Source organism: Psittacula echo (genome assembly GCF_963264785.1).
Source record: "Psittacula echo genome assembly, chromosome: 7".
NCBI lineage: Eukaryota > Metazoa > Chordata > Aves > Psittaciformes > Psittacidae > Psittacula > Psittacula echo.
Window position 1 is genome coordinate 6,536,230 of NC_137740.1, and position 22,356 is coordinate 6,558,585.

The following is a 22,356-nucleotide window of genomic DNA, read 5'->3' on the forward strand; positions in this document are numbered from 1 at the left end:
GCTTCATTTTGAAAGTGCTTTGGATGCTGCTTTAACCACACTGCTCATCTGCAGGTTTGCACTGCAGGGACATGCATGTGTGCACAGAAAGTGTCCAAGGCAGTGCCAGGAGGAGTCACTGGATGTGCAGCCGCAGCCCCCTGAATTGAAGATTAAATACAGCTGCTCTGTGGGGGCTCTTCCAGCATGCTCGGAAGTCAACGAGAGTTTTGCTAGGGGCTTAAGCAGGGTCAGACTTGCCTCCTCTGTACCTCCACCCCAATGCCATGTTGTTTCTAAATTGCAGCCTGGAAGGCAGGGATGATACTCCCAAACCAATGTCTCCCATATGACAATTTGGCATGTCACCATCAAACCTACAGGAAGCCAATGCCACTACAGCGCTTCCTTTAATGAAGTATTTTCAATGTTCCCATACAGCCACATCCTTGGTATTTGCTTTTGAGGCCGTAATGTGAAAATTTGGTCTCTGGTTTTGATATATACACTTTAGTTGGATATGCTATGAACAGAATCTCTATTTAAACATTTGCTATAAATTAATTATATGAAAACACAGAACGCCATTATTTTTTTGTTGTTGTTACAAATTTAACTTTACCAGATTTTAAACAAGTACCCTAAACAGACATCCATTGTGAATAGAAGCCTGCTACAAATTAAAATCTGTCCATCTATTTTAATTGCACTGCTTTTTGGCAGGCAATATAATACAGAATAATCTTGACCTTTTTGAAGAGCTGTAGAAAAGAAAAACCTCAGTAAAGTTGTAGCCTTTATCTTAGATACTTGGAATAATTGGCAGTCTGTGCATGGAACTATCAAGCCCAAATTTCCATAGTCATAGCAAGAGGAAATATGGCCTACAGCTTAGTCTTGGAAATCTGACTGTTTCTGATTTTATTATACATATTTATGTCTTGTTTTCCCTTTACCATTTACTGGTGGGGTAAGAACATCTGTGTTTTCAGGAGGAGGAGGCACAGGAATATGGCAAGCAAGTGGAAAGAGCTGTTTGTTTGTTTGTTTGTTTGAAAAGGACAAATAATATCCATGCCACTTAACAAAAATACCCTGCAGTTGCTACAAGGATTTGTAGATGCCTTTGCATCTGGATGTAAGTCTGCTCCCTCTTAGCTTCTTTCTGGCTCACTGTGAGACTAGCAGTTACCAACCTTCTTTTATTCTATCAGTTTATGAAACAAAGATAATTAGGGCAGGAGCAAACAAAAAGGATGAAGAGAATACTCTGCTTAGATCTTTATGAACCTTTTTGTAAAATCTATAATGAAGAAATGACAGATAGCTGCATACCAGGCATCACAGTACCCACCTCAGAAATATGAACCTATTCCAGCCCTCATTTGCAAGGGGATTCCCAGAACGACATAAAGGATTGTCTGCTGCATAACGTGAGAAACTAGCAGGTGACAGGCCTGATTCCCTCCCCTTTGCTTTGTAGCATGGTCTAAAGCCTTGAGGCTCTGTTGTTTCTAAGCAACAGTTTGGAAATGTTTGGAGATGATCTTGGAGGACCTTCCATTCCTTTATGGGTTATTTGTGTGTCCCACTAGTCATGCTCTGCTTGTCTGTCCACCTCACTAATACTGGTTTTGTCTGCATGGGGTTTGCAAGGTAAAGCAAATGCCCAGCTTTGGTCTATGGACCTCACAGACACAGTGTCTAATTTCATCATTATCCTACTCATGAGACACCCAGCCAAAACCTTGTCTCTTGTGAGAGAGGATGGACAGCAGTTGGGATGATTTCTGTTCATGGTGTTTGTGATGCTAAAGGTTCTTGACAACCAAGTAACAGAAAACATGGTCTTTCCCTGAAGATCTGAAAGCAGGAGAACATAACTGAGGTGGGGGTGAATGCCCATCAGGTTCCAGTGAAGTCAGTGGGAGCCAGGGGTGCTCTGTGCCTCCCAGATTTCAGCCTTCAGTAGAAAATAGAAGAGAGAAATAGGGCTGGAATAGACAGATATTGGAGCACACAGAAGTCAGGGCAAACTCTGGTTGTTCTGTCCAACCTAGTAACCAGCACAGAAATAAAGGAAGATGCAAATTCAAATGATCTCTCTGGGTTGAGCTTTGAACCACTCTGCATTTCTAGGGTATGGAACACCCAAGGAAAACCCAACAAACCAGAGAGCACCTCCCCTAGCAATCAAAAATCTCCCTTGGGATTTGGGGTTATGATTGGCTTTGTCTTTCCTTCCCTCAGTGCACTGAAATTTGTTATCCCCTTCAGCTTCTTCCTGAATCACATTCTCTCAGTAACTGTATTCTAGGGATGACTGCCTTAATCCAAGAATCACAATCTGCCTTCTTCTCGGCCCCTTTTTCCCACTCAGTTAATAGCTTTTAAGTTGTGCAACATAATTGCTGCGACATGCTATCTGTGTGTGGGACGGGAAAAGTCCTCATACCTTCTTCACCACAACTGGAGTCAGCACACAGCTCATGTTGGCCTTTTGTCAAATAATCCATTATCAGTCACGGCAAGCCCGCCGCTATGTGCTCACTGCTCGGCATATAAAACTGGGAAGGCATCAGAGCAGTCAGCGTTGCAGAGAGTCCGTGGATGCGCAGCAGAACAATCCCCTCCAGCTTCTTAAACCTGTCAGTTATCACTGATTGCACATTTACAGTGGCAGTTGAAGGCATGTATGTTTTGTAAATAATATGGAGATTTCAGATACAGTCGTCTTTTCCTCTGAGGGCAGTTGGGAACTGCAGTACTTCTGGCATGGTGCTACTGGCCTCGTGCTCTGGCTCCAATTACCACATAAGGGAGTCTCTTTGGAAACACTGCCTTAGTATCCTCTGAGAGGCTGCTGTTACTCTTCAAAGGCTTCACACTCAGCTTTCATGTGCTTAAGCAGCAGTTCTGTTGCCTCAGATTGTCCATCCCTGGTACATGGATGCTCCCTGTGAAGAGGGGTGTGTGGCGTATATTCTCCTGCTGACTCCACTCCCTTCCAGGGCTGCTCGTTTGGAAGCTTCCCAGAGCTGCTCATGCTGCGTGTCCACACAGTGCTCTTTACACTCTCATTTGTCCCTTTCGCTCTCCTCTTGGCTGTTTGTTTCATATGCATTTATAACTGGCTACTGTCCAGAGATTGTGAAATCCTTACAGCCAGCACTGCCTGTGTGTACCAGGCCCGGAATCTGATCCCTGGCTCCAACAGCAAGATGCCATTACAGGAGCAAATAGCCAGTGGGTATAAGAGGAGTCACCCAGTAAGTTGGATGCCAGATGTTTTGTTTCTCTCTCACATCAGTTTTATTCCTGTGCCCCTTCTCCCCCCAGCCTGCCCAGGACTGAGAGATTCAAGCAGGGCTTTCCCTAGAACAGAGAGGGCAAAAATCTGCCAGGAACACCAGGAGTTTGTATTAACTGTATTACCTTGACGTTAAGTACCCCAACAGGCAAGCACTGGGACAGTGAAAGAATGGCAGATTCTCCCAGCAGTGTTAACTAATATAGAATGCAGTGTTAATTAACATAGGATATATAATATATCTACATGTAGAGCACTACAGAGAAAACTGCAGCTCCCAGGAGGGGCTTGCTTCTGATCTGCAGAAGCAGCCTGTGCTTATCATTATGTAGGCAGAACGTGGATAAGACATGGCTGTGGCAGTGCAAAGCATGAATTCAGCAACTTCCTCTCATTTGCTTTTGATAAGCTATTCCAGCTTGTCTTTTGGTTCAAAACTCCTTTCTTTCATGCGTCTCACATTCTACACTGCAACATCAGAGCAACATAGTCCTGAGTATGAGTAAGATCTTGTGCTGGAAATGCAGATCAATGTTCCTGGGACTTTTGGGAATGAAATATTTCTCAGGACAAGGATGTTTGTGTCCATCCTGCAGGTTCTCTGCACAGACTTCAGCTTGAACTCCTCACACGGACTTCTGGCAAGATAGGAGCTTCACATAAAGCCTAATAATATGACACCAATTATCACAGGCTGAAATGTAAGGCATGGGTTAGCTTTATTTGATGGAAGAAATGTGTTGTGTTTACTTTAGCCTGAGGCTTTGGGATCGCTAAAATATGATACAAACTGAATTATTTCACAGAGTTCTTGTATAGAAGAAACTAAGTGGTAGGAAATAGTGTGGTGTGCTGTAAAACCTTTGTCAGAATAGGTTTAAAGCAGCGCACTTTCTACTGGGGGTTGGAACTGGATGATCTTAAGGTCCTTTCCAACCCTAACTATTCTATGATTCTACTGAGCAATGAAGCTACAAACAAGCAGGGCAGGGTTTCCCAAGCATGTGTAAGAAAAGGTTTTTATGTATGCTTACGCCCTATATTTTACAGACACGTGGTTCTGTAAATGTTAAAAAATAATGTATGAATATGTATGGGGTTTGTTTTCTTTTTTTTTTTAATTTACTATCTGCAAAACCAGGTGCTTTAAGTTTACCCTGAGACCAAAATTAAAGGGAGGAATTATAACGGTTTATGGAATCCTCTCTTTAAATTTCTGGTGGCAAATGCAAGATCTGATTGCTCTATAGCAATGAATGGTGGGGAATTCCACTTCTTTCATAACCTTAAAGGAGTTTCTTATATCAAGCCCTACTGGCTGCAAACTGGTGGAGCTTAGTGGATCCACTGTCAGTAGTGGATGCAGCGTTACCAGTTGTGTGCCTCACAGATGTAATTTTTTGACAACCTTAATTTCATGGGGAGGAAGTCTTTTTAAACCTTGCTGTTATTGTTTCATTCTTTCTAATCTGTAGTTCTTTGAGAGCAATCACCAAGGAAGTGTTAGAAGTTGTCCCAGTTTCCCGTCTTAATGTTAGTGGTGGAACAATGGAAATAATAATGATAAAGTCATCAAAGTTGTAAAATAAATGCAGTTTCTTCAGCAGCTTCGCAGTTTAATGTATGTATATATCCAAAATACCTTACGCATACGTGTTTCATGCTTTAAAATGTGTCAGATTTATCTCAGCTGTGGTGTCACACACAATTTGCCCAATAGCCAGGTTTTCTTCAGCTTTCGTGGTGCTAGCATCAAGCATAAAATTCATTTAAGTGGAACATGTCGGTGTAAGAGCCATGGAGCACCTCTCTGGAGGGTTTATTAGTTCAGGTACAGCTTTCCTGCACACAGATGCACTGTTTCCTCTTCTCGGTCTGGCACATTGCTGCATGATGAAGCCATAGGTTAAACCTTCCCGTGCTTTAGGGATACGCAAGGAACAACTTCTGGTCCTCAGAAAAAACACACAGTTGGGTCACCCCCAGTAAATGTTTATAGCTGAGATAAAATGTTTTATTTTAAGGCATAAGCCAGTTGCTAACTGTTTGGAAGAAAAATGTCAGGAGGAAATGTTTCCTTTCTTCAATGTCTATGTGGTATTCCCCAAGGTTCTCCTTCCTGAGTGATTGGATTCAGCACACATCCCAAAAGATTAAAAATCCCTTCTGAAGAACTATTTTCTTTTGATTTGTAGACACATATAGGCTTTAATGTGAAAAATAGAAATAGGAATACACAGACTACCAGTTTAAATCTACAGGTTGTGAACTTTTCTTAGTTATGGTTTGTAGACCTCTTAGGAAGCAAAAGTATTTGCTTGATCTCTCAGCTACTCCAGACCACTGGTTGAAAATGAGCTGTTCTTTATATATATTCCTTTTTTCCTTACTGATCTTGCTCCTTTTTTCATTTAGTGAAGGAAAGCATCTCTCTGAGATGTAAGCAAAGCTCAGCTTGCTTTTCTTGATTCGTGTGAACAAGAATGCCACGGCATTTCCCCAGTGTGCTCTGAGGAAAATGCTGATATTTGAATAATTCAAAAATGCCCAAAGCTCTGAAACTTTGTTCTCAGCTATTGTTTTGCCCAATCTATTATGCATTGAAAACCTAGATTGTGATTGATGAACTGCCTGTAGCAGTGGAGTGGAGATTGTCTGTTCTGTGCGTAACCCAGTGTGTAAAATTAATCCTGTGTAAAATGATGCTATCTTTACAAGAGTTGTAGAGGAAACATTGCAGATGTTTTTGGTGTAATTGCTGCATTAGACTGGCAACATTCAACAGAGAGCAAGTGCTTCTGTTCTGCAGGGTTTAGCAAGTGTTGCCTCTCATAGAAAAATCATAAAGCCTGTAGTAGTTAGTGATACTTAATGAAAACTGTATTACAGGTCACCCAGGTTTCAAGACTCAGTTGATTCTGCTGCTCCATGCCTGAATGGAAGTCACCCGGCTCAGCACATTAAACAAGAATGCCCGAGTGATTATAAGGTTCTGTCTGAGGCTTCCACACATAGGAGGATTACGGAGGGGATGGAGCTAAGAGCCTCTGGTAGTCTGCATCCTGAAATAGACCTAATGAATAATAGCTTTACAAATTCACTTTCATCCTACTTGTTTAATAATGAACATAGCTCCTCCCTGGGTCCTTTGTCACTTGGCACCCCTCAGCACTCGGCCAGGCTACAAACAAGCAACCTGAAGAAGAGATGCATCTCTGTTGTGCCGTCTTCATCTGAAGGAATTGATATTACAGCTATCATCCGCACATCACAGACGTCACTGGTCACCTGTGTGAATGGACTGCGAACTAATTCAGCTGGCATTTCCTCTCATCCTGTGGAGATCAGTCATCACAGTGCTCAGAAATCCTCTCGGCCCCAGTCTTGCTCTCAGCCTGGAAACCCTTGCAGTATTCCCTCCCCTCCAGCATGTCTTGTACCTATTTCTGCTGAATGTGACAGAGGTGACTGTGAGCAGATACAAATGCAGCAAGTCGAGGAGAATGGAAGCCTCAGCCTTCTGATGAACGGTACTAGCATCCCTCATCAAAACACCTTGCACAGCACTCAGAAGGTGAGTTTCTTAAAACAAGAACCAGCTGATGATTATTCCTCCACTGCTGATCTTTTTCGACATCACCAGGGGCTTCCTCCCCCTTACCATCTACACCAGCAGCTAAGCCAGGCTCAAGGGACACTGCCTCACTTACATGCCTCTATGTCTCCAAAGTCCCTGCAGCCCAGTGATGGGGACGAACAGGACCTCAGCAATGGCAAACAGGTCTGTCAGTGGATTGACTGCAGTGCCACTTACGACCAACAAGATGAACTGGTCAGACACATAGAAAAGACTCACATTGACCAGCGGAAAGGAGAGGACTTCACTTGCTTTTGGGCAGGCTGTGTCCGCCGATATAAACCCTTCAATGCTCGATACAAACTGCTGATTCATATGAGGGTTCATTCTGGAGAAAAACCAAACAAGTGCATGGTAAGCCTGGAATATATTTGTTTGAATAGAAACATACTGCTCTGCTCTCTTTCTTGCTCTCTCTTCAATCTTATTCCAATGTAATCGTTGTGTTTTCCTGTAACTTAGTTTGCAGCAGGCTAAAGGGGAATTGGAGAAAACCTTAATCTAGAAGGAAATGTCTGAGTAAGAAATACTGTAGTTTTTGGAATGGGGATTCAGTTTCCTTATAGGAGAGCTTAACTTTCAATACAGTGCTTTATTTTTTTAAATATTCATTAAAGCATTAATAAAGTGATGATCAAAGCACACAGCAGCCATTTAATGTAAAACAAAGTCACTGAGCCTCGGGTGACATTTTTAATCAAGAAACATAAAACACATCTAATGAAATTCTTTTCATTCCTTCAGCTGAACAATAACCCATAGACTTGTGAGTGCCAGAGTTTCAAATGGTAGTTTAGAAAAGAAAAAGAAACTTGTTAAAGGATTTTAAACAGTTAAAGACTAAAAGAATATCTTTAATTACATTTTCAAAGGTTTTTTAGGGGCTTTTTTCATTTGCAAACCAGAGCTTTAAAAATAAGTAAAAACCATTGTTCTCTTCTGATCAAGAAGATGTAAACAACATCAGTGTTCCAAAAAGAGGATCTTGGGAATAACACCATCTCTGCATCTGCCCACCATGATGACAATATGGCCAAACTAAAATAAAAGTTAATGACTTCCATTAAGCTTTCCACATGTTTGAAACAACAATGATATAAGACCCTGACTGAAACCGATGAAGCAAAACAAGTTTGACATAAGCTTCCAAATTGGGCCATGAAATTTGGCAAGTCTTGTTTGTAACACCAACACGTGTGCATGAGCACACACACACACACACACACACACACACACACAAGTACAGACAAAGGGAATGGTTATAGCAGCAGGTTGTGGTTCCCAATAGATGGATTTTTTGACTATATATCTATTTTGCTGTTTTGATCAGAGAATGATATAATGGAAAATGTTTGTAAGGAAGTTAGATCAAGGCACATTTTTCCATGACAAGCTGGAGTGTTCTATGGAGGAATAGGAAAGAATGTCTATATAAAAATCTTGGGGTTTTCTGTCATTTGTTCAAGAAAAAGCTTTCTGGCCTGCAATGGTTATGGAAGGGAGAAGGAAGAAGACAACAGTATTCAGAATGTGTTACAGAGAATAATTTTCTGTGGAAGTGGCCGTCCTTATTATCTTCTTACTTCCGCTGGATACATGAAAAATGCTAACTTAATGCGTGCACTGTTCAGTGGGTATTCCCTAACGTAAGGCTGCAAACATTGCAGATATTTAGAGAACGCCATCAAGTTGTCCAAGATAAAATGGCATTACTGTAAGACTTACCCGTTTCTTTTTCCTTTGAGAGAAAGGAACTGACTTGCTCGTTTCCAGAAGTAGCTCAATCGCAATTTGTAGATGTACAAAGGAATTTAACTTCCTATTTGAATCTTTTATTTGGTCAGAAATCATCACAGAATAATGCAAGTTACTTGCTGCCTTCCAAAGAAAAGTATAGGTAAGCAAGCCATGAAAGCATACTTACAGATTCTGTTTTAGCCTATTTGTTGGTTTTAGTGTATTTATCATCTGGAACGAGATCAGGCTTCTTCCCACTTTTATCTCATACTTTTTAAAAGCAATACTTAAAACATGAAACCCTGATTAGCTTTACTACAATGCTTAAAGATTCAGTAGATTCCATGGGTGAGGGAACTTTTGTCTTTTTCTGCAAAATGGATATTTGAAGGGTATTGTATAGCAGGTTTCTAATGTTACATTCCCATTCCTACAGGAAACTGGATAAACCAGTGATGTTAAATCATGTAATGTCTTAGCAAATGTTAAAAGTTTTCTAATTTCAGTTATTTTCATCTGCACTAAAGAACTGGCTTTTGATAACATCTCAAAGTTTAACATTGTGAATAGGTTGGAAAAACCTTTGCATCTGATATTGCAGACAGCCTTCATGGCACGTATCTTACAGCCTTGGCATGTAAGTACATAAAGATCTGTTTTATTTGAGCAGATATTGCAGTTGTTCCCATACATGGAATGCCTCAATCAGAACTAGGAGCTTTACATTGCACAACATGCAGTTAACTCCTCTATTCCCAGAATAAGAGCCTTCCACTGTCAGTAGAGGTATCCATGTATTAGATGTTACAACCTGGAATCCTGCGTGGAGTAAAGCTGGATCCAAGTGAGCACATGAAAAACATGTCGCCTTTGCAGATTTAGTTTCCTACTCTGGAAAGACCTTGATCTAACAGGGGCAAGATCCAAAGCTGCAACACAGCTCTGTAAAGTTATTAATATCAAGTGGGGATTATTTGCCCAGTGAATTCCATTCCACTTTAAACCAGGGTTGCTGTGCAGTGTTTCATTGTGCAGTGATGTCATGTCATTTTAAATGATGGCTTTTCTTTTGATGTGGTAATAATTGTGCTGTTATTCCTGCAAATTAAGAAGGCAATTCATTCTCTGTCTATAGAGGGCTGAGATTTTGTTTCGTTTTTGCTGTAGCTCTGTTAAAGTAACTTTACATCTCTTGGTATTTGTAGTGGAGATTTTCTTTCGCTGTTCACAATTACCCATTGTACTTTCTTTTTAAGCCCTTGATTCTGTTCCTCTCTGTAAGATTACTGGCTGACTAGGTATTGAACTGCTCAGAAGCTAACAGTGAGCAGCACCCCACCCTCATACATACAAGTACTTTTCCATGTAAAATTATTAATTTCTTATGACAGGCTTTGCTACTATGTACTGTAATAGACAAAGGAATTTTGGAATTCAAGCTACTTGAGAACAGGAAATACAAGAGACATTTTGATTGAAAAGTAAATGGTTCACTAAAACTGCAGTTAATCCTTTTATTATCTTTCCAACAGCAGTTTCCACAATACTTTCATGAGGTAAGCTTCCTCCACTCCAACTGTAACACTCTCATCATTACAGCTGGTTTAAATTTAGCTAGCCTGCTTCTTTCTGTACTACAGACACTCGACAAGCAAAACAGTATCTGGTGGAGAGAACTACTGATGTTTCGGGTCCGTATTCTGCTCACTGTGTTTTGTTGCCAAAGCCGGTGCTATGAGTATTCTGGTTTCATCCTCTCTTAAATATTCTAATTGAGCAGTGACTTCTCGTCATTGTGTCTCTCAGTTTGGTTTTTCCTTGGGCTCTGCAAGTAGTCTAAAGGAAACTGCCTAATCTCTTTGCAATATCCTGTTATGTTTCATACTTAACTCATGTTATTTTAGTTTTATTAAATTTGGGGTTCATCTGCATTATAATCAAAAATATATCCAACAAAAATAATGATGCAATGCCTGTAAGACTTTAACTTCTGAAGATTAATTTCATGCTTTTTTAGATTTGATGTCCCAGACAATTGGAATTTTGATTGTCTGAGACAGCAAAAATTAGCAAGCTTAAATGGTTTTTAACATATAAAAAAAGAAAGAAGTTTCTCATAGCTGCATCTTTTAGAGTCTTTCAGTTCTTCCAATACTTTGGTGGGTAGAACCCTGCTGATCTCCAGATATTACATCCTCAGTTTAAGCCTCTGCTTGCGAATGTAAATATAGAGCTGCTCCTTTAGTTGTCTAGAATTGTTTGATTTGGACAAATCCATACTTGGCTTATTAGTTTACCCTCTTGCACTCTTGTGGCTTCATAAAGAGTAGAAAATTAAGTTCCCATCACTGCATGTGTATGTGCTCAGGGAACCTATGTTGCAGGCCTCCACAGACATGATCAAGGTAAACATCTTTATCATATGTAATTTCCACAATATGCAATTAGTGTTTATAGAAATTGAGTATCATAATGCATGTGATACCCATGAAAGGAGCCAGACAGTGCTAATAGTTGTTGTTAAAGTCTCTAGTTCCTGTATTTCAAAGAAACAAATGCTTCTTGAATATGTTCTAGACCTGATTGTCACATCATGTGCTTGCCTAGATAGTTAAGACTTTAAAGCACAATCTTTTTTTCTTGCATACATGCAACTCATTCACTTTGGGAATAGCCTTGATGCAATGATTTGATTGCTGTATTGCACACAGTGAAATTCAGCACCTCTGCTGTTTGTAGTCAGTTCTTTTGAATCCCTAAGGGTGAGACGCTGTAGGTCCTGCATTAAACATGGGGAAATTGAGACAGAGAAGATAAGTAACTTGCCTAAAGGCAGCTTTATGCAATTCTAGCATTTCGGTGCAGATCTTGTGTTCAAATCACTACCTCACACAAACTGACCATTTGCAATTTACCTATGAAATGGATTTTTGTACAGATTATGCAAAAGATGAGCAGCCTGGCTGAGCTTCCTGTTATTTTTACCGTACATCTATGACGCAGGTGATTTGCCATGTCATAAACCTGTGAAAACATTAATCAGAAGGTTTGGCTACATTTGTAACACTTATTACAATTACAGGAGAAAGGTGCCTATAGAGCAGATTAGTAGTATTGCTTCTGCTACTAAGGAAACCAATGTGGAATCTCTGTTCTCGGTCGATAGCAAGTATTACTCTGTCTGCGGTCAGTGGGGAGCATGAGTCTAGCAATGCATGGTGAGTAATGAGATCTCTACAGGCTACATCTACAGATGAGTCTAAGGACAATCCTGCATCTGCAGGGAAAATAGGTCTGCATGCACCAGCTTATATGCTTTTGAATTACTTCACCTAAACAATAAGTTTCCATGCCTGACTCGAGGGAATGTTGTGGAAGTCTGGAAAGTATTTTCAGCTTTTTGGGGAGGGTGGCATGCACTGATGCCAAAGGAGTGCTTTAAAAACCCAATAATAACATTAGGCTCACTTTCTTTCCTTTGAAGTTAATAGTAGGAAACATCCATGCTATCAAAGCTGCCTCACTAGAGATCTCTCTTTTTATTAGGTCTCTGATGGCATTTCCCGATACTGTCAAGGAATTGCAGCATTTAAACCACTCTGAGTAGAGAAGTAGACAGCAGTTCAGTGGTTTTGTGAAAATACAATGTTTGTTTGTTTACAAAAACCACTACAGATTAATGACAGTGCAGGGTTTAAGCATGCACTGGAGGGCAGGTTGGCAAATGGCTTTAAGCTTGGCACTGTCGGCTCATGCCCAATGGCAGCTGGTGAATTTGAGCTCTTGTCTGTCCACAGGAGAGCTCCATACCAGCAGATCCTGCAGAGCAAAAGCTGGAGAAGTTACTGGGCCCAGATTCCACTGTGGATGGGATTGTCCCATGTTTCAGTGCAACAGGACAGATGCAAACCTGAAGTTCTTAGTGCAGATGGGAAGTTCAGTACAATGGTGCTGCACAATGGTATGGTGGCATTAGGGGCTCGAGATCTTCCTTCTTGAGCTAAGCAGCTGAGAAAGTAGCTGCCAGGGTTTTCCCTGAGGGATTATCAGCTTCCCAATGTGGTGCTGGGATTGTTGACCTTCAGATCATTCAGTGAGGTGCATCTGCTTTATCAGGTTGATAGAAAAAGCTGTAGGATGCTGGGCTAGGTGGACTTCTGCTCTGACCAAGCAGGGCTGGCTGCCCATTTTGTTGTTTTCCAGCAGTTTGTTATGGGTTAGGTCTGGCTGCTCTCAGGTTTTTGTTTGCATAAATCTGAATAAATACAAATGAAATAAGTTGTGACTGTCATTGCCAGCACCCAGAGTGGTTGTCAAGTTCAGTTGTGTGCCTTAAAAATGTTATACAGGACATTGAAGCCATCTGATAAATGGAATATGGTAGCATAGCGTGGAACTTCCATGGAGGGGGCTTTCAAATACATACTTTTCTATCCTACAAGAGCATTTAATTCCACAAGGTCTTGTTTTATTTTATTTGGCTTGATAAATTAGTAAGTAATTTGGGACCTGATTAAAACATAATTATCCTGAAGTTTTCCTGGAATATTTATACAGAGCTGCTCACTGTGTGTAGATACTGCTGTTCATTCAGTCTTTGAAGTAAGAAACAAAGTGGGATAATACCAGTAATATCACCACAGCATGGTGAGTACTCTCCCTATGAAACTCAGTGTCACAGGATAGAATGTAATTAAGTACCACTATTATGGTTCTCAGTGTTGGATAATTTCCACTAATAACAGTATCTACTGAAGGTAAGGTGATAGCACTAAGCAGATAATGGTTTAGTGAACAGGTAGCCTTGTGACACAAGGGTGGATATTCATTTCTATGTCCCCCATCAGAAATTTTACCAGGTGTTCCATGCCATTCTTCTCAAACCAGTTGTAGTATCAGTGTAAAACAAGTTTAAGAGTAAAATCACTGGTGAATGTGGGCCACCTTCAATTTGGAAAACAGGGAACAGGACTGGAGGAGTTTGTTACTATGGACATTTTATAACCTGTGTACTATCTCAGAAATAATGAAATGTTTCTGTATTTTAACCCATCTTTTTTACATTCCATTTCAGAATGAAAAAGTGTTAAACAAAGATGGGTTTTTTTGGTGTTTAAAAGCTTTCCACATTTGATTTATTCAGTGTTTTTGTTTTGTTAGCACAGTCCCCAAAACAATTACATTTCAGCTCATCCTGGACTGATTTCTCTTCATTCTCCAGTGTTTTGATTTGGCTACTGAAGTACATATTTTTAACCACAATTCCAAATGTGACATGGTTTTAGTCAAAGGAAAATGATCCACTCTCCTACAAAGCAGCAGATACTCATCAGAACCCTAAACACTGAGCTTTTGAAAATACTTGGCAATGCTCTGATCGTCAAAGAACATCTTAAAGGAAGGAAACATTTTTCTGTTCGAAATGGTTCTCCCTGGTGACTGTACCGCTTGGCACCCTTGTGGCACACAGAAGAGGTAGTTGCATCAGAGCTCCTTCACGCTGAGCAAAGTCATTCATGTTCTTAGTCAAATAATATAGGCTAAAGCATGCCCAGCTTAGCAAAGTGAAATTTATTAGTTGTGATCTGCAATGTCTGGCTGCCAGATAAACTTCTAGGCTTGTCTCCCAGGTAGTTTTGGAATGTTTCAGCTAGGCTCCTTTGCCTCCCCTTTGCCTGATTTGCACACAAAAATGACATCTCGACACTATGGTTTTATCTTGATCCTCTTGTCCCACAAAACTCAGTGAGTAGTGATTCTTTCTCCTTTTAAGACATTCAGAATTATTTCCAGCTCTGCTGTGGCCTGCCTCTGGATGATACTCCACATGTAGATTTATTCAAACCCTAGTCTCAGCACAGACCTGTAAGCCTCTCAAGGGGCATCACTGTTTGAAGATACCTTGCAAGCAGCCTCTTAACTGCCAATTCATTCCAGCTGCACCACAAGATCACTTTCTTTGCCATGCAGATCAATGAATTCTATCAAATGATCACATCTGAAGATGCAAAAAGGGAAAGGCTTTGCAGCCTCTAAGCCCTGGGTTTGCAATAACTCTTAAAGATTTCTGTAGCTCACCATTTCCCATGTAGCAAAAGTGTGACAAGATTTCTTTCTCACTATGCATCCTGTCTGGGAGTGAATCCTTCATCAGTTTCACTACATGAATCTGTGCAGCAGTAAAGATGAAGTGATACACCCTCAACTAGTCAGATGCCTTCTCCATTATACTCATAAGTATTACAGAACAGTAAACAGACTTGTAAACTACCTGCTTCCTGTAGGAATGTCTTAATACACCTCAAGAGTACCTCAAAGACGTGTCCAGCAGTTGGGTCCTAACACTAGAACTCTGCAGGCTCCAGCATCATTTTGGCAGGGTGGGTTGTCTGCAGAAGGTCTGGGAAAGAAGGCTGCATGGAGTGATTTGAAGGCAGTCTGTGAATATCTAATATTGAGGAGCAATGAGAGAAGATACTTTTTTCTTCCTGAAATCTAATTTTAGACTATATTGTGTCTGAATATTATTGATGTTGTCATATAGAAGGTGGAGACCTTGAAAGCTCTAAAATTTTAAACAAAGTACTTGCAATTGTGTTCTTGAGGTTAAGTGTTTGGCTTTATTTTATTTCTCTCTCTGTGTTCTGTGGGGCTTATTAAAAATGGCATGGAATTGTTCTGAACTCTCTGTGATTTAGCAGTGATTAACCTCAAGAAGGAAAAGCAGTTTGAATCACCTGGCAGAAGGCTTGGGCAAATTAAAAAGCAGTAAAATTAAACATTGTTTAAAACCCGTGCCAACGATCTGCTCATTAATGTTTCTTATTAGGCCAATACATTTTAATACTCTGTATTAGCAAAGCATATGTCATTTAATAAAAATGTTAATCTGCATTTGCAGGCAGCACAGAGGCTGTATAGTAGAGTCTCAGGGGAGAAAGAGGAATTTAGTGCATATTAAAAACTTTATGCAGTCATTTATGCAGTTGGATCTCAGTTCTAAATGCGATGCATTTGTTTGTTACTTCGGGGCAAACCAGCAACACTTGGCATTAACAATCAGATGAGGAATAAAAAGCCATCATTGCACAGTGCAGGGTGTTTATATCGGCTTGGGCTTCACAATGGGCCAGATTCTGAAATCTTCACTCACTTGTTTAGCAAGTAGCCCAGTGGGCCTAGTAAAAAAAATAATGTGCTATTTAAACCAAATATATCAAAACTTGACCTTCTGGCATCTGACAACTCACATTAAGCAAGACTTTCAAGATACCCTGCATTTGGATAGCTTGATTTTGGAGGTGCCTTGCTCTAATAGGGCACCTCTGAAGTTGAGGTCCTTTCTCTCAAACCAGACAGCGTGATACTAAGTCACTGAAATGTCATGAGCACCTGTGGAAATTTTGACCTCACGTCTCCATTGCATCACAAATACGATGAATTAAATCCCTTTGTTTCACCCTCACAGTGGGGGTGAATGATCACAGTGAGGTAGTGAAGCTGATAACTTCACACCCATAACCCTGTTTTGCATCTCTGATGGTTCCTTCTGCTGAGATCTCAAAGCTTTCAAGCTTCTGTCTGCCTACAGCATTTTTTGTGTGGTAAAAACTCCCATGCCCGAGTTCCAGATACAGTTGAATTAAGGCAAATTGCCCTTCTGCTTTCTGCTACTTAGTGTACCGAGCACACTGGTGTATAATTGTAAAGAAAGAAACCCTGAATTTACACCGGGGTACCCAGAATGGGTCAGCTTCAAAGCACCAAAAGTGCCTGGCAGAGAAGGCAAGAAAAAGACTTTCTTCTTCCCACCTCTGCCACCAATTTCTTAAAGCTGGTGTGAGACCTTTGCTGACTAGAAAGTCCCTTCTACTTCAGACCATTATTCATGTGAGGAAGGGTATGCGAGACAGTGATTTTATTCAGCTCTACAGTGGCTTTCAAAGAGAATATTGCCATTATAAAGTATTCAGCACCCTGTATTCTATCTCAAGAACACCTGTATTTTCTGTATTTGGGTAACTCAAAGGGGCTTTATTTCAAATAGCATTTCTATCACAGACATTTGTCATTGCCTGACTTTTCTATTTACATCCCTGGGCTGATTGTGGAATGAAGGAACAATAGGAGTTTTATTTCAAAGTCTGCTTTTGTTATCTATAGCAGTGTCTTCCCTCGATTTCCTTCTCTTATTGTTGTGTACAGATAGCATATGTGTGAAGAGATCCTACACTCAGGTACAGTGTAGCTGCAGTGTTAAATAATTGATCTTGATCTGTCTTTTGAAACTGCATCCAAGGCATTTAAAAGTGGGAAATGGAAAAAGCATGTTCTCATAATCCAGCTCAGTAAAGTTTGCACAACTGCTCTTTGTTTCATCATGCCTACAATAAATCTTTCATTTTTGCCAATTGAGAATGCCTACTAAATCTGCAAATGATTACTTCCCTGAATTGTGTTGGGATTCTTGCAATACATTTTTCTTACATGGGTAATGATAAAATAAGAGTCCATCAAAAATATTTTATTGCCTGGCAGAGAGCCGTTTATGAAATGGTTTTGATTCAAGGAGATTCTTCCAAGTGTTTTAGAACCGTTGCTTACAACTTTCCTTTAACCCTTGCACGGAGGGCTGCCAGGGCCTGGGAATGCCAGAAGTAACATTAGTCACTCAGTGGCTGGTTGAACGCAGAACCCGGGTATCAGTTTAACCTGCAGCCCTTGGACTCAGACTGAGAGCATACTGCTTCAACATATACTTGTAAAGGGTATTGTGTTACTATTAGATTAGAAAGCTGATGAATGTCAGACTGGTGGGAACCTTGTAAAACTAATCTGCTGTGTCCATGTTGATATGATTTCACTCTGTTTCAGGGAGAGAATGAGGAAGATGGAGTATTACAAAAAGGCAAACACAAGGCAAAACTGGTAGGGCCATCTGGGTCACTGAGCTCAGCCTCTGCAATCCCAGGTATCATGTCACTTTACAATAATCTCTTCAGTACATCCAAAGGCACAGAACACCTTTATATTGTGCCTTTAAGAAAGGTGTATCATCAACACTATGACTTGTAAGTCAGGATCTTTCAAAGGCGTGAAACATATCCTGCCCTTTTTCCCCCCCCCCGATTTCAAAATGGGTACAACTGTGCTTTGCAGGACCAGCTGTAGGAATTGCTTTGCTTTTCCTTATAAAGAGATACAGTCTTAACCCAGTTCCATGTAGACAAGCACACTGTCTCCATGTAAAACAAGGCCCAGGGGGCTACTCCTGGAATGGCACAAATCGTGATGCCTGAAAGGACATTCTAATGCTGCAGGAGAAGGGATTTGGCAACGGACATACCTTGTGATGCCTGCACTCACAGAAAACCAGCAGTAGACCTGACTCAGTGTGGTGTGCTCTCAATGAAACCACATCTGATGCTTGACATGTTGCCCACTTGCCTCCATGTAATAAATTGTCTCCTCAGACAAGACATGGGGAGAGTAGTAAAAAGCAGATTATGTGAAGATATTTAAAAGTTATTAACAGTTATTCACAGACTTTTATCTTCTTGCATACCCTCAAACACAGTGATGTTCTTAGTTGCATGGTTGTGGTGATCTCAGAATTCACTGTTTGCAATGCTTTGGTCTAACTAAACATTTTTAGCTTGTGCTTTGTCTTCAAGGCCTAAGAGTGAAAAGATGACAACAGGCATGCAGAAATCCGACATAAGCATCAGATGCAGAGAGCACACTAAGTTCTCAGTGTCTTTTAGCCATCTACTTAATAGCATGCTTTATGCTTAGGATTGGCAAATCTGCTGCTGTATATATCTTACTTCTGGGCTGAAATGATTTGCCAAAGTTATCTCAGATGATCACTGACCATTTTTGTTCACATTTTTGAAAGGAATCAAGCAGAAACACTGCCAGGTGTGAAGAGGTTTTGCTGAATTTAGAAGCAGAGGTACTGGAGGTACACAGTGAACATCACAGGAAAGGCCAGGTGCGGAAATCTGTATCATCTGTCCTTGCAGATGGATGTTGAAAAGCAGCAAATTTAGAACCTTTTAAAGTAAAGTCTTTTAACACTGAGCAAAGTTAAAAGGGATCAGAGTGGAAAGAACCTTTTGAAGCATGGGTGTTCTTAACTGTGGTCTGTGACATCCCTAACATTCATCAGTACCTCTCAGGCAACTTGTAGTTATTAGACTGACAGCACATTTAAAAACATGAATATTTGTAGCTGCGTTACTTCATTTCTAGTGCTGTAAAAATACCATTCACATAATGGGGTAATGGCCTGCAAGTTCTCATGATTTCAACTGTTTTGGAGTTACAGGAGTTTTGTTCCCTTATGGCAAGCATCCATTTCTCATTTTAGCATCTTTGGCACTTGCCTAAAGGATGGGAAATAAAAAACGATTAAAGGGACACAGAGACAGTCTTTTAAGGAAAGAGTAAAGGAATTAAACGAGGACTGGGGTGGAGAGAACAAGGAAAAGGAGGGATTGTTTAGAAGAGAATAGAGAATAAGTAGGGGTGACCAGGCAGAATCGGCAAAGGGAAATTTAAAGTTAATCTGTCAGTAAAAGTTTCCTAAAAATGAGGTGTATTTTAGAGTGAAATATTTTCATAGTGGAAATAGAAGATGCCCAACTGTGTGAATAATGTAAGCCGGACTGTCTGAAAAACTGGAAGATATGTTGTAGAGAATTGTTTTAAATCTAAACTGTTTTACTCCTCATTTATGCTGTTCTGTGAAAACTAACTGTACCATTAGGCACAAGAGGAGGAACTGCTCTGTCAGGCACTGGAGTACAGTTTAAGCCTTTGGGTATCTGCACTCTCAAGACATTATTTGTATACTTGCTGTGAGGTAGTTGGGGATAGTCACCATGCAGAGAGATGGTGCTCAGCATCGCTGGAAATGTGGCCCCACTGTCCTTCCCGCCAAGGCTCTTGGACCATTTCACAGACAGATGCTTGCTTCGCACACTGGCATGTGTGAAATCAGGGATGATTGGTTAGAGCAGTCAGTTTGCCAAGAAAGATACCTTTTGTTTTGCTTTGCCCTTACCACATTTGACCTTTATAGAACAAAAAGTTTCTCCTCACCGTGAACGAAAGCTTCACTATTGATTTCAGTGAATGCTAATATACCACATGGACCATTGTGCCACAAATGGCTATGCCATGACATCTGGATATTTTATTTCTGCTGTGAAATGGGGCAGTTAAAGATTGTTGAGCACTGAAGTTTCACCTGCAGATTCCTGGTCCAACTTCCTCAAAATTCAGGCAGTGGAATTGAAGTTTTGGATCAGGTTGTTTGGTGGGCACTGATCAATGTCTCAAAGCCCCAGGACTGGTCTGTGTGTGGCTGAGGAAGGGTGCAGGGCAGAGCTGCACTGAGGATGGGGGAGCTGCACAGATGTAGGATCACAATCGGATGATGCTAAGCAAAACCTGGGGAGAGGGAAAGAAGCCAGCTCCTTTCTAGACATCTCCTCTACTAAGTCTGTACCTGAGCTTGTGTTTGTCAAGTTTTTGGCATCTTTTGAGCATGACAGACATAGCAGAAAGGAAGATAATGAAAAGCATGTTAATGCTGCCTTCCTGTTTTACATTTGGCATGGATTGAGATTCCTTGCAAAGGCATTTGCTAATCAGGAAGGACAGAGCACACCAGCTCTTTATTTGCTCTTAATATCTGCTCCAGCCATTTTGAAAGAGCTGTTCCCTTTAGCAGGTGAAAGCACCCCCATTAAGAGTTAGCTTAATGGTTACAGGTGGACAACAGAGGACCATCTTTGTGTAACACCAGTGGTGCAAACTTAGGAGGCAGATTAAGCTTGGTTTTAATATTTTGGCTTGTAAGATTTAGGCTCTGATACGTGTAAAATAGTTTCAGGAAAATCTGTGTTGGAACACATCTCCGAGTGGCAAGAGAAAGAAATGGGTATTATCCCAGAGACTTTCAATTTCGATTGTTTATAGCAACGCAGACAGAAACTAACGCTGTACACAAAACTGGTTTTGAAACTGCCCTTTTTTTCAGAGTTAATGACCCACAGACAAATGGAACTTTGCCAGGTTTCACCAGCTAGGAGCTGGCCTGATTTTGCTGGGAAAGAAAAGTGCAAGGCAAAGAAACCTTCTGCATTTTCAAAAGTCCACGGTGATTGTCTTCTCTCATTATATAGCCTGCGCTTTTTTCTGTGTTGTGTTTCTAACTGACCTGTACTTAGCAGAAATGCTTGCTTTGTCCCACGATAGCATACCCTGATCACCCAGGAGTTCCCTTTGACAACTGCATTTAGATCCACTTCTGTGAAAAACCAAACCCATTCCAGTCAGTGTAAAAGGACTTCTACCAAACCATGGCTTTGAGGATCCCCTAACACCGCTCAGCTCCTCTGGCTCCATCCAGTAGAGCACTGTCATATGCATTTTATGTTCCGCTGCTTCATTTACTGCACTTGAGTGTTTCCAACGCATTACCTAGGGACTTCTCACGTGATGGGCACAGCTGATTTGGCTCCCATAATTAACCTGGGAAAGGCAGGCTCTGTACCTGAGTGCATTTCTTTGTAAAATCAACAAAGAGAGGGAGTGAGCCATTTATACTAATTATATATATAAAAACATAATCCCTAAAGGCAAGACTATATAACATGCATTATGTTCAGGCAAGTATGGAATCATTAATGTCATTTGTGATAATTTGATTTACCCCCATGGCTTCCAGACAATACATGGCTCCTAGCCTTGGGAATTGGGGTGCATTAAGAATTGCATGGCAGCCCTACATTTTCAGAAGGAAAGCTCTTAGGTCTTGCTATGATAAAAGCTCTTTAGCTGCAAAATTTCTTTACATGTTGCTTCAGTTCACACTAAACAAATCGACTCCGGAGTTTTCAGTCACAGTTTGCAAGAGACAAACTGAAAGTATCTAATTGTAGCCTAAACAAAAGCATATTTTCCTTTAAAACTATGGCAGCATATCGTTGTAAATCTGTGGTGCTTTGCCCAACTGCGTGCAACAACTGTGTGCAAAAGAGCTACCTTACATAAAACAAAATATCAGGTCTTGCATGTTTAATTGAGCGCCTTTGATTGCAGTGTTGCACTGAAAATGTTGTCATTGTTTCAACTCTGTCCCTCCATGCAGTCAAAGACACCAGTGTGTGCTTGAGGAAATGGTAAATATAGAATACTGGCAAATGTTGCTTAAATGCATTTACTAGTAAACAACCGTAGCTGGACTGTCTGATTTCTAGGACTGATTGCAGCCAATTTTAACTGAGATTATGAAAGATGAAGAACAGAGAAGCCTTTAAATCCTGATTCCCAGTTCTCTACATCATTTATCAGTGTACAGTGGCTTTATTCATGTCCTGAGTCTGGTTCTGATAAATGTTGATAAATGCTTCATAATGTTATTATAGACATTATAGACACATCATTTAGCTATCAAGTTGTTTGGCTTATTTGAGGGGAAGAGAGGGTGATGGGAAGGGCTGAGAGCAAAGGGGCTGATTATTCTGGTAAATATGTAGAACTATTTGCTGGTGAGAAAGCAGCTCTCTGCTCTTGGATGTGCTGGAGCAGCCATGAAGTGGCCATTGCAGCTCCCAGGTGGGATTGTAGCTAAGGCTGCTCTCCCACCCTCCCATCTGCACTTTGCTTTGGCCTGTCTGCT

General features: G+C 40.7%; 1 protein-coding gene across 1 annotated transcript in view; it reads left to right on the plus strand.

Annotated features, from left to right (window-relative positions):
* Window positions 1-22,356, plus strand: part of GLIS1 (GLIS family zinc finger 1) — a gene marked incomplete at its 3' end in the record, with an annotated part of 201,687 nt that overhangs the window by 97,129 nt on the left and 82,202 nt on the right. The window contains exon 4 of the mRNA XM_080622939.1: window positions 6,179-7,280. Within this exon, the coding sequence (XP_080479065.1) occupies window positions 6,179-7,280 (1,102 nt within the window). The remainder of the gene's footprint in view (window positions 1-6,178; window positions 7,281-22,356) is intronic.